Below are 14,305 nucleotides of genomic sequence, written 5' to 3' on the forward strand. Positions count from 1 at the left end.
TGCTAAATTGTAATTTCCTTTTCATAAAAGCTTATACGACTTACTCAAAACCCTGGCTGCAGCTTAATTAACTTGATACCACATTTAGTAGATTATTTAAATATGAAGATCAAAGAAGTTACCTGGCTGTAATTAAGTCCTTTTAACACTTGCTGGGAGCAATAGTGAATGCCAGAACATTTTTTTCTTTTTATGACACCAGACAGATGTACCCCTACGTATAAAAAAATAAAGTTGTTTTATACGTGCATGTTTTCTCCAAAGGTATGTCGTTTGTTTACTTTATAAAAGATTTTCGAACGAAAAATTTAAAAATTTTGTCGGGGTATTTATGTATTTCCCTAGTGTAATCTATAGGGTTGCTCATCCTCGTCCGTTTTTTTTTCACCTTACTCGAAATCCCTCTCCATAATTTCAAGTTCACTGTGGCTAGAGGAAGGGACAGCCACTAAATCAAATTATCCATGTTTTATTATTATATTTTCTTATTGGATACAATCCATCCAATGATAATTTTTCATTGTTTTATTATTTTAAATTTAATTTGGGATTTTTATTTTAAATTTAATTTGTAATTTGGGCGAATAAACAGTGTATTATATTTAAACGACAAATACACCATATTGTTTTGTATGATTGATGATGTGTGTCGTTTCTTGCATTACCATCATACTGAGAGTGAGAGTCCATACTTTATTTAATTGTACTTCTCCCCACTGGAGCAGACCGTCTCTTTAACTATTTAGAATAATGCCAAAGAATTCAGATCACATGGGACACTTAATTATATTTTTGATCATTTTAAAGTAAAATGAAGAACGTGGTGTAATGCTGATGAATTTCTATAAATGTCCGATATTTCCATTAATGTGGGGCAAAATGTCCTGGGCCAAAACGTCCATGGGGCGAAACGTCCATGTACCATGTGGGGCGAAATGTCTTTGGCCGAAACGTCCATGGGGTGAAACATTCAGGTACCCTTTGTATGATATGGAATGTATTAATTTGCATAATGCACTTTATTCCAGTATCTTGATCTCTCTATCGACCAACAAATAGATATCTGGCTTTTTTATGTGTGTTTATTTTGTTCCTGACATTACTGGTGTCGGAGACCACTGTTGCTTGGCACTATTTGTACTTCAGTTTTCCGCCCAAATAGAGTCGAGCTATAGGCCGCTCACTAGTAATTAACAAATTTATTTTGACTGACCTTTGTATGTGCATAGTAAACAAAATCCCTCATCATTTGAGCCATGGCATTAAATTCTTCAGAACTCTTACTCTTTTTAGTACAATCCTTGTCAGAACAGAACACCTGTATATCCATTGGTTATGGGTTGTTTTCACAGACATCATGATTGAGTATGCAAATACCCACAATGCAATGCGCGCGCACCTTGCGCCGCCATTTTGAGTCCCTAACAAACCTTTGTCAACATTGGTCATCATGTATATTCAAGATAATAATCTGATTTAACTGTCGATAAGGACATTTAATTTGTTGAAACAATACATAGATTAAACTTGAAATTAAGTGCCCTATAGAACGAAAATAAAAATAAGGCTGGAAGTTCCCTTGCTTTTATCAAAAGACAGAATAGTGAATCTGAACCGTAATCATGTATATTGCTATCAAATAGTAATGTATTCTTATTTTACAAACAGGCAATATTGACATTTTTAAAAAGCGTGTCGTATTATATCCCTAAGCTTGTCATCTTGAAAGAGAATTTCCCGACAATGATTTTCAGGATACAATATCAGTTACGAATTAAAATTTCATAGCATGTGTTTTATGCCAGAACTTTTATGTACAAATACTTTTCGCGACAACAGGTGTTTGTGCCAAAGATAGTTGACAAACCAGTTTAATTAGTATGGTCAAATATTGTATTTGTTGTGGAGATGATGGACGTAGGATGATAGTGAATGAAAGCAATAACCGTTCAAAAAGACGTTTCATCTTCAGTGTATTTAAACGTAACACGTGCAAAACGGAACATGACTTTGTGTCGAATGTCAAAATGAAGTATTCCTGAAATGCTTTTAGAAATATGAAATTATATATTAACAATTGGCTTTTTAACTTGAAAGAAAACCAAATGATTGATTTCAGCCCATGAAAATTGAAAATCATTAAATGTTTCTACTTGTTTGTGTATACATTTGTGTATGCATTTGTTTATCGATCGATCTATTTGTTTATGAAAGAATAACAAAGATGGTTGAAATTTAATGTTTGACTTGAATAAAACAAGTAGAAAAGTCAAGCATTTGATCTCGTGCAGTTGACGTGCACAACAGAATGTGATGTATTATTATATTATATTATTATATTCTTACGCACAAAATGAGACGTGCCTTCGTAATTATGCGGGAAGAACAGTGTTATTAGGTGCCGATTAGAGAGGCTAGGGACTCAAAATGACGGATAAGGAAGTACACGCGTTTTGTGACGTCACCTGAAAACAACGGATTGATCATAACATTTTTAAATTGCTGATTCATGCATGGGAGTTGGCAGCCAGATAGTCTGTTAGAGCTAAAGACTGGAAACTGCAGCACAATTAATGCTAAGTATTGTTGGTCTCCGCCACCAGTAATGTCAGAAAAAAGCAAATATCTACTTGTTGTTTTAGGTCCCTCAGGACCTCATTTGAATACTTATTATAAAATTTTGTTTTGGTCATCTTTGGCGGATTAACATGCTTTCTTAGTCATTTTTGTTCAGAGCTCTAATCATCGTTTTTAAATCTTGATTCGTTTAACCAGAAAAGGCAGATTAGTGTGTAATGTATATCTGATTTAATTTGTCTGATGTTTTATTTTTTTTTAAATTTCATTATATGCTATTGTAATGTAACTTTGTTTACTGGATTTGACATTGTCCAGAGATTCAGTTCAGTTCTGTTTTATCTGTTATTTTTCTTATTTATAAAGAACTAATGATAGAAACATTGTATCTCTTTCCAGACCTCGTTCCAAAATCAGTAATTGTTTTGGTAAACAACTTTTTCTTTTATAATTTAAAATTCTTTCTCAGAGTAAGACTTATTAAGTTAAGACAAGGCCATACCTGGACTACATGAGAAATAGTATGTATCAAATGTTACAAACTTCTATTTTTTATAGAAGATTGACCCTCATCCAGGAATCTGTTTTGTGTCTTATTAGCATATAACTGTTGTTTCTGATAGAAGTTTGTCAGTTGGGTTTAAAACACTTGATATGTTAAGTTGTATTTTGTTATGACCTGTTTGGGCTAATTATTTTATTTTCTTAAAATTATTCGACTTCAAGTGATTCTTTTACCAGGAAATAGATAAGTGTTTCTACAAAATTCTTGGATGAAAATACTGATTGGATGTTATACTGAATTCAAAACATTAATAGTATTTCCTGTGATTCAGCAAGAGACTGTTGACACTGCAGCACTTTGCTGACTATTAATGACATCATCGCCTTCCATCTTGAATTTCATTGGGATTTGAACTGAGATTCACTTAGAACTTTTTATTACTAGGACTTTTGTCTTTTAATTCTTATATTATTTTTGGATGTAATTCATAAATTTTAAGTTCCTTTTTCTCATTATTTACTTTATATTCTAGGGAAATAAATTATTTGTTAAATTTTTACAAAGCTTGTTGTCATTATTCTTGTCTGCTACTTATTTTAAGAGCATGGACTCATGACAAGTATATATATATATGGTAGTCTTGATAAATGTAAATATGGTGTTCATTAGACCAGGAAATAGTTCTCTGCCTTTTTTTCCCCTTGACATTACTTGTGTAAAAGACCAGTGTTGCTTGGCACTATTTGTGCTGTGGTTTTCTGCCCAAAAAGTGTCAGACTATCAGCTGCTTGCTACAAAGTAATAAATTTATTTCATCTGACCTTTGTATGGAGATGGTAATTAAAATCCCTTTTTTTTTTGACCTTTGGGATTAAATTCTTCTGAACACATTTTTTTGGTAAGATCCCAGTTAGAACAGAACACCTGTGTATAGCAGCAATCTACTTGCTGTTTTAGATTCCTCAGGACCCTATTGGAATAAGTTCTGTAAACTTGTTTGGGTCATTCTTAATGGATAAACCTGCTTTCTTAGTATTTTTTTTAATGTATAAATCTATTCATCTTTTCTAAATATTGATTATTTTAACCAGAAGTGGTTAGATTAGTGTATATAGTAGTCTTGATAAATGTACACATGGTGTTCATCAGACCAGGAAGTAGTTCTCTGCCTTCTTTTCCTCGTGGAGACCAACAGTACTTGACGGCATTTTGCTTTCATTGGCTGTTGGGTACCTTGCTAGTAATTAATAAATTTATTTTTACTGAACTTTGTACAGCTGTATGTGGATGGTAAGTAAAATCTTCCTTCTTTTGGTCCATGGCATTAAATCAGTCAGAACACATACTTTCTGAGTATTAATCCCAGTCAGAACAGGACACCTGTGAATCCATCAGTTATTGACCTGTGATGTAAATTGCTGATGTAAGCATGGAAGGCAGTATCACTCCAAGGTAAGACATCACTCCAAGGTAAGAGTAATATCAGCTCCACCCCAAGCATTAGTTCATTTTTAGTGATATAATACTCTCTGTGTGATATAATACTCCCTGTGAAGATGGTTTCCATTTGTTACTCTTTGGGCTTATGCTGCCTTCCAAGCATGCATCAGAAATTTAAATTTTTTGATGCTCCAGCATGCACAGTTGCTCTCTGCCACCAGTAATGTCAGGGAAATAAATAGGCAGAGATCTGCTTATTGGTCTTGGAGTTTGTAAATTGTCCTATTGGTGGGATATGTGTTTTGGTATTTTTGCAACTTAATGCTTTTGTCTTACATGTGTTTTATGTCTGTATTAGAGTTGCTATAAAGTGGAGGAATACACAAGAACAATTGTTTTAGTTTCAACAGTTCTGTGTGTAAACTGCTTAGATCATTATATTGCCTGTAAACATATACAAAATAATTAATCATGTAAATGAACATTCACAAAGCTATCAGTAATGCTGAAACTGCTAATTCAGATTAAATGATATTGTTTAACATCTCTGCTGATGAGGAATGTTTTTTAGATGTTACTGTTCATTCTTTGAAAGAATATATGATCTTTTCACAGCAGTTGCTATGAAAAAGAATATATTTTTGAGAAATTGTAGTTTTCTACTAATTGCATTGTTTTTTTATACTCCCTTTGCACAAACTGAACTTTCTCAGTTATCCCAGCATGTTCTTGAATCCAATGCAGCCATTAATACAAGCAGAGAAATAGGGAAGTCCCATGTCCTTAGCATTTCCTGTGCAGACAGTCTGTCAAAAATCTGTTATACAGATCAATGTCGGTTTAATTAAAGAATATTTGTTTTAAGTGTTAGTTATATAATGTTGAATTTTCATTTCTTTCATTATGCGGAGTTAAATTATTATTCATTCAGTCAAGGAATTGAAGAAAAGTCAGAATTAGCTTACAAATGATGTATTTACCATTATTCTACAAAAGTGCATGGCTTTTATATATGTTTGGCCATAGAATAGATATAATATATAGGTTCATGTTTGGTTTCTTCAAATATGGCTCCAAATGCTAACATCCAAAAAGTGTTGACAGTATATAAGTAGTGATTGCTCTTATATCGGAGCCATCCAGTTTAAAGTTAATAAATATTTATATCATGAAAAAACTTCATTAATATAGATGCTTTATAATTCATACACAGTTCAATGATGTGAAATAATGGCCAAAACATTTTAAGCTTGTTATTGTTGTGTAAAGGATCAATGGTCTTTACCTTAGCAATGTTTGAAATAATGACATACCCAATTGACATTTGGACAAGATAACAATAAAAAAATTCTGAGAATTCACAGAGAATTGCAGTTTTAATGAGATATAATAATGATTTCCAACTGAAACCAGACTGGGAGATATGAGAAGCTAAAAGCAAAGGTTGTCATTGAATATGAGGGTCTTACCTCTGTTTCTGGTGAGTTAGCAAGAACACTGTTGATGGGATCAAAACGATAAAGGTCAGAGTCACTTTGGACAATTTTTTGTTGTCGCTGCTATAACAGTATATTGATAATATAAATATACTTACAACTTTTCCTGTTAGAATATTACCGTACATCATTAAGTACAGTATTCTTACATGTAAGGTAGAAAATATATAACATAGTATATGTGTCTAATTTTTAACTGCTTTCTTAATTTAAAAAATTTTCTCCTCTTTTTTCAGGCTTTGCATTGTCCCTATACAGAAGATGTCGATGAATCATGGATAACAGAGCTTATTTTCAAGCCTGGGGAACCTAGAATAAGATTGCTACAGTGGCTCCTCTCAACGTAATGTTAACTTACCTAGAATATGATTCTTACAGTGGCTCCTCTCAATGTAATGTTAACTTACCTAGAATACGATTGCTACAGTGGCTCCTCTCAACGTAATGTTAACTTACCTAGAATACGATTGTTACAGTGGCTTCTCTCAACGTAATGTTAACTTACCTAGAATAAGATTGCTACAGTGGCTCCTCTCAATGTAATGTTAACTTGTACTCATAAGAATTTATGTTTAACATCTAAGCATGATTAATATATGGCTTATCTTGCAACTGTCTCTTGATGTAAACCTTTAAATATTTTGTAGTGCATCATATTTCATAACAGAAATTTAATAATAAAGGTGAATGTTTTTTCAAAATTCTTTTGCCAAGTAAATGCAAACAAATTGTATCAGTCTTTTTCTGCCTACAGTTAGTTTGTTTAATCATTATGTCATTTTTTTTCCATAAGTATTAGCCATCTTTACTTCCAGATTTGACTCAAAATTGGACGAAGAACTAGACCCACAGTATGCATCAATGGAATCAAAGATGGATTCACGGATACAAAGTGAGTACAAATACAGCACTCCCTCATTATAATACACATTGTTTTAATGCATACTAGATATAACAAGGTAATGCTATTAACCCTGTGGCCCAAATTATGAAAATATTATTTTGTTTTGTTTTAGTTTAAAATTTGTAACATATGTTGACTACAAATGTAACATCAAAATCACTGGACTTGATTTGAACATGACCAGAATGTATTTTGACAGTCAGTGTTTCACTCTAATTGGCAATGTTATATTTGATGTCACATATTGTATTCCAAACAGGGTATAGCACAACTGAAATCACCAGTGCCTCTAATTTGCCACTATTGTTGTTGTAGGGTCTAACGCCATTTTTCAGCACATGATAGGCTATATATGGCAGCCAGTATTAATGGTGGAGGAAGAACCCGGGAAAACCCCGGAAAATACCACTGACCCATGAGAAGCTACTGGCAAGCTTTCTCACATACCCACATTGGCTGAATCCAAGACTTGAACCCATGCAGACAGAGGTGAGATGGCAGTGATCCGTAACAGAGAGCGCTTTAGACCACTCGGCCACTCAGGGGGGCCCCTGCCACTATTGTAATTGGTCAATGTAAACTATTGCATGTTGGTAACAGTACATGAGACTGTCAAATTTCTTAAAGGGTTTAGCACTAAAGCAACTCAAGCAGAGCAGCAACTTAATCTATGTAAACATACCTTGTCAATCTTACAAAAGACCAGCTTGTTATTGGTCATTGTTTATTTACATTTGGATGGCAGCACATTATAGAAAAGATTACTGGTGACATGTCTTACATACATACTTCTGCTTTCTGTGATCTGTTGCCATCCAAGTGTGTGTAAACTATAACCAATATCTTTTTTGGTACTTCCCATTCAAAACTATTGGCTTATATGCATCCCAGGGTATATTATCCAATACCAAGAAAGAAATAAACAATCAGTGATAATTCTGATTTGCATGTTTGCAGAAATAAGGTACATTAAAACAAATAAGTGTCACTTTGTTGTGAAATTAGTTAGATTTAGGAGTAAATTCAGTATTATAGTTATTGACAATTGAATTAAGACGGAAACTCATTTAAATCACTTGGATAAATAGTGATTTGAGTCATTTATTCTGTCTTTGAAAGATAAGTTTGATATTTTAAAGCAATTTAAATCTGGCAAAATACAAAGTCAACTTTCAAAAGACTAAAGTTATGCTAAGATAGCATTTGAAATTACTCAACATTCAGCACTGGATCAACATTACTCAGGACTACCCCACTCGAATGTGAGATTGATAATGAAAACATCTAGTTTTTATGAGGTGACAAAAAAACAGAAAACAGAGACCTTGATCATCAGGAGATAGATTCTATTATTGACATTGATGAGGAGGACCCTTGGTATGCTATTGACATTGATGAGGAGGACCCTTGGTAAGCTATTGATATTGATGAGGAGGACCCTTGGTAAGCTATTAACATTGATGAGGAGGACCCTTAGTAAGCTATTGACATTGATGAGGAGGACCCTTGGTAAGCTATTGACATTGATTAGGACCCTTGGTAAGCTATTAACATTGATGAGGAGAACCCTTGGTAAGCTATTGACATTGATGAGGAGGACTCTTGGTAAGCTATTGACATTGATGAGGAGGACCCGTGGTAAGCTATTGATATTGACGAGGAGGACCCATGGTAAGCTATTGACATTGATGAGGAGGACCCTTAGTAAGCTATTGACATTGATTAGGAGGACCCTTGGTAAGCTATTGACATTGATGAGGAGGACCCTTGGTAAGCTATTGACATTGATTAGGAGGACCCTTGGTAAGCTATTGACATTGATGAGGAGGACCCATGGTAAGCTATTGACATTGATGAGGAGGACCCTTGGATAGCTATTGACATTGATGAATAGGACCCTTGGTAAGCTATTTCCAAACCATAATTGGTTCAGAGAACAGACTGATGTGACTACAAACCCAGGCTGCTGAATCATTGCAGATTATGCAGCTTTGAATATTGTCGACTTGGCAAAAAGACTAGAATGTATAGGTCTCAAAGAATATAAAATCACAAAATATTTCAAGTAAGGAATACACGTCATGTAAGTAAACCGTGCTTGTTCTATATGGATTAGTACTTTTTGTGAATAAATATGCTCATTTTGGATATTATTGGATTTCAAATTGGTTACATATTTAAATTAAATTTGTTATATCTGTTATTTTTGTAGAATTGCAAAAAGCACACTGCACATGGTGTGACATCATTAAGTTGCAAATCAGTGTATGCAACAGATGCTTCAAACTGAAGTTGACAAAAATGACTTTACATTACCCATTGCACTTTTCTGACACGATTTTGAGGTCTTAATTTAAAAAGAATTACATTCTTAACATCAGGATATGTTGGCCTCAGAAATTATTTATAAATTTATATTTCAAAATTGACTGTGATTTTTAATCAATTCAGATCACTTTAAATTTGATGACAATGCAGCTGTAGATTAGAAATGAGGAGGGGCCGAGTGGTCTAAAGCACTCTCCATTACGGATCACTGCCATCTCACCTCTGTCTTCGCCGGTTCAAGTCTCGAATTCAGCCAATGTGTGTATGTGAGAAAGCTTGCCAGTAGCTTTTCATGGGTCGGTGGTTCTTTCCAGGGTTTTCCCCGAGTTCTTCCTCCACTATTAATACTGGCCGCCATGTATAGCCAATCATGTGCTGAAAAATGGCATTAAAACCCAACAACAACAACAACAGGAATGAGGATTGCCATGTATGTTTATAAACAACATGAAGCTTTTTATTACATCATTATTTCTTTTATTAAACATTATTTTTGAACAAAATTAAATTTACCAATACCGTGAAATGAGAAAAATCCAATTTTCATAAACTGAAATTATTGCTCTATATTTTGATTAGCTTTATTTCCCTCCCCCCTTACTTGAACACACATACACACATTCATATAATCTATCGTTTTTGTTATATAGCAGTTTGATATGTAACACAGTTGGTAGTAATGTTTACCCAAGTCCTTGCATTACAATGGGGGAGAGTTGTAATAAAATGGTTTTTAATTTATCTAGGGATGCTGTATATAGTAGCAAGAATGAAATGAATGCTTCACCTCAATTTTATGAAAACAATGTGAATAGAGATTTAAATTATTTGTCAAATTATGTAATTAAGGATCTTTATGATGGCACAGCTAAAAATGAAAATTTTGTTAGTAAATCCAACACTATTTAATACTCTGAAACATAGGTAGAGGCTTATGAATTTTTCATCCATTTACTTTCTTTATAGAATCACATCCTGTCATGCTCTTATTTTTGACAGGACATGCTAATTACGAAAATATTTTGAAAGGCATACAGAAGAGTTTATGAATTTAGTATCAGTGAAATCATGTAATTATTAACTAAGGGAAAATAAATAACGTGAGGACAATCTTATGTGACCATGACAGAACCTGTAACCCTGATTACTGTTAAAAAGCTTTTACTGATCATGAAACTGCTTGTTATTAGATCATGTGCTGAAATCATACTGTTATGTAACTGATATTTTACATTTGAGCAGTGAGAAGCTTCAGTTTGTTATCTAGTTTTCAAAAGCATTTTTACAATTGTGCTTGATGATGTTGTAAATGGTGAGAATCTTTTTTGTTTGATGGCTTTATCCCTGTTGTTATGTATAGTTCTGATTCATATGACATTGTTATGGTAAATGATCACTGTGCAAAATACTGGAGATAAATTGTTGTAAGTTCTATTTCTAATCATTAAAAGTTATTTATATTTATTAAAAAATTGTAGACATATATTACTAATATTAATACTCCTACCTCTTTCATTGACCTATCTAAATGTCAGTCATAGCTTCAGTATCATAATTAATACAACTAGTGTGCTAAGAGATTGGTGTAGGTGCAAATCAAGTGTGCCATTTCTACCATTTGATCTGTGTATCTAAACCATAGTGACTTCATTGGGATTTCAAAGTACATAGTACATTTACCTCTCTTTGATCAGATACTGTGAATATGTTCATATCAAATTACATTTGGGGTAATCTAGATCAGTTACCTCCCTTGTATCTGATTGGTAGTACTACTGAAAACCTGTTCCAGCAAAGAACCAAACAGAATATTATGTCTTTGTTAAAGTTATGTATTTCTTGATTACAAAGTCATTGTACAAGTAAAAACTATCACTTCTTGGAATTAATGATGTTTAATTTAAACCAAACCAAACACAAACATGAGAATTTTCAAATTAGTCCAGCTGTATATTCTTCTTCTCTACAATTTCCTAACAACAAAGTCTTTCCAACCTCCAGGCAGACTGTCCCGTAATTGTTCCTACTAACGTTAAGTTATTTCTTGTTGATTCATTTATTCGCTCTTTTGTGTTATACCATTTTAGTTAGTAAGGAATGTGTATCTTTTGTAAAATATTCATTCATTCATAATTATTTTAATTTTTGGATGAAACAAATTGTGTTTGTTCAGTAATAATAATGATAATATTAATAATAATAATACGGTAACAATACAAAGTAGGAAAAGGAAAAAATGATGTATGTAGATACTCATAAGAGGATGAAATATAAAGTTTGTTACCTTAATTCGATGTTGATTCTGATTTGTCAGATACATAGGGGATGTGTTTTATGCGACTTAAATTCATTCTAAATGCAAGTATGTAGTAAATTTCAAATTAAGCTATATACTTAGCATATTGGTTGTGAAATTTGATGGTAAAGTTACAGCACTAAAATCCATGTTTGGTATAAATAATAATTTATTGATAGAGATAATCTGATCAGTATGGTCTAGCTTTTTCATTGGCACCATCGAGTGAGAGATAACTGAGCAATGATGGCAGTTTGATTTGTCTATTAAGACTAGAGGTTGTAGCCCTCTGAAATGACCCCTCGGGCCATGTAAAGTCCATATGTAGAATATCAGTGAAATGTTGATACATATCGAAGCCAGTATGTGGTTTGCTAGTCAACAACTTTCCCATGTTCTATTAATAGCCAAGTATCAACTTCAACCTGTATTCTATTAATAGTAATATACTGTTTGTGCCATTGCATACAAGTAGTGTAGTCAGCTAAGTACGGTATCTCTGTAATTGGTAGGCACTTGTATGAAAGAGTGAAATTTTTCATCATTGTAGTTGATCTCCTAAAATACAAAATTCTCATTTGAATGCTTATTACTGTGAGTTCCATTTGTGTTTAAAGGAAAGTGGTGGAAATAGTGATGTTCTTCAAGTGATATCAACAATACAGGGCTTTTTTTTTGACCGATGTAAGTGGTTGAAATAGTGATGTTCTTTGAGTGATATCGACAATACAGGGCTTTTTTTCACCTATGTAAATGGTGGAAATAGTGATGTTCTTTGAGTGATATCAACAATACAGGGCTTTTCTTGACCAATGTCAGAACCAGCTGAGGAGTGAACACATACTGAAGTGCCTATCAAGGCTTTATCAAGGAACACATACCCCATTGTTTTTTAATAATAGATCAGTCTCATCAAACACCGACAGGTATTAATAACACACAAGTTTCTGATGGATATCATTTCTTCCATTACTATTAAATAAGTGCATTTTTTTTCTATTATAGTGAAGGGAAAATAACATATATTTTATGTACATGGTTTTCTGTTATAATTATTTGCATTTTCCATACCTATCTACACACACATACACACACATATGTATATTAAAATGCATTGATCCCAAAAGAATAAGAATTTTTGTAATCCATTTGTAAATGAGAAACAGTTTGATGTTAGCTTCATCCTTATTTGATTTTTGCCATAATGATTCCATTCCGCAATACATCATTTTAATAGATTATGGTAGGTGGTGGGTGTAAATATGTAACATGTTAGTACTTTTAATACCATTTGTTAATATGGATTCCATGTATTTCTGTTGCAGGGTTGCTGTTTGTAACATCAGCTCTTGGACTTTGCAGATATGATGATGTAGATCTCATAAGAGTATGTAACTTAATTGTCAAACTGACTTTTTTATATTCCTGCGGTATGCCTTTATACACCTGCAGTAAGGTTGCGTGTTATATTTTGATGTTGACTTTTATATATGCCTTCAGTATGGCTTTATACACCTTTATAAGGTTGCATGTGTTATGATGTTAACTTTTTTATATGCCTGCAGTATGGGTTTATATGCCTGCAGTAAGGTTGTGCTTGTTATGTTGTGATGGTGTCCATCTGTTACCTATTAAGTTTCTGCACAGTAACTTTAGTTACCCAAAATCTACATTTACCAGACTTTATGGATCATTTACACTTGTGATAAAAAAAAGAACCAAATGATGTTCGTTGGTCATAATGTCAAAGGTCAAGGCTACTTTAGAAAAATAGTTTCCACACAATAACATGAGTTCTCCACTGTCTACATGTACCAGACTTTGTAGATAGTTTCCACTTGGCCTCAAAAGGTCAAGGTCAAACTGACTGAAAGAAGAACAATGGTTTTTGCAAATTAACTTCAGTTATCCATCCTGAACAGTTATCAAACTTTGTGGATGGCCTGTACTCAGGGTTAGGAAGTAGCCTGTTGTTTTGGGGGTAGAAAGGGTAAAAGTCAAGGTTGCTCTAACTGAAAGAATAAAAATGGTTTCTGTGCAACAATTTTAGTCATCTACATGGAGGACTGTGAGACATTGGGTGGGGTATAATGTGCTGTTGATGGTACTCTTGTTGTGGCACTGTATTACTTATAATATGGGGCCCAGAGTGGTCACATGGTCTAAAGTGATCTCTGTTCCAGATCACCCCCATCTCCTCTCTGTCTGTGCAGGTTTGAGTCTCGTGCCTTGCTAATGTGTGTACATGAGAAAGCTTGCCAGTAGCTTCCGATGGGTCGGTGGTTCTTTCTGCAGTTTTGCCAGATTCTTCCTCCACCAGTTATACTGGCCACCATGTATAGCCTACATTTACTGAAAAATGGTATTTAACCCCATAACAACAATAACTTATAATGCATATTTCAGGTTCATTGAAAATTATTTGTGCATTTTTGTGCATAAAACCTCTTAATACAAAAGGGAAGCTCTACTACATTGTGTACCTGTCCATCAACAGTTAATTTCTCATAAATACCTGGACCAGCTTTGACCAAATTTGGCTGGAAGCATCTTGGCAAATTTGTTCAAATGAAGCTGAGCCACCAATAATATTACCACTGTTACTACAAATAGGAAAACCTTTAAATGAGTTTTCAAAATCCACTCAACAAAATGTGACACAAAGTATCATAGCAGGAAGACCATTCATCTTTGTTCAAATGATTTATATCAGTTGTCAGATATTGTTGCCATTACAAAAATATTAAAGCCTGTTTAAA

General features: G+C 33.5%; 1 protein-coding gene across 1 annotated transcript in view; it reads left to right on the forward strand.

Annotated features, from left to right (window-relative positions):
• The window catches only part of LOC149787922 (HAUS augmin-like complex subunit 7), a 42,437-nt gene that overhangs the window by 860 nt on the left and 27,272 nt on the right, over positions 1-14,305 (forward strand). The window contains exons 2-4 of the mRNA XM_089974173.1: positions 6,255-6,361; positions 6,834-6,910; positions 12,872-12,933. Of these exons, the coding sequence (XP_089830299.1) occupies positions 6,255-6,361; positions 6,834-6,910; positions 12,872-12,933 (246 nt within the window). The remainder of the gene's footprint in view (positions 1-6,254; positions 6,362-6,833; positions 6,911-12,871; positions 12,934-14,305) is intronic.

The sequence above is a fragment of the Sinohyriopsis cumingii genome, chromosome 11 (assembly GCF_028554795.1).
Source record: "Sinohyriopsis cumingii isolate HCF-2022 chromosome 11, ASM2855479v2, whole genome shotgun sequence".
NCBI classification, from domain to species: domain Eukaryota; kingdom Metazoa; phylum Mollusca; class Bivalvia; order Unionida; family Unionidae; genus Sinohyriopsis; species Sinohyriopsis cumingii.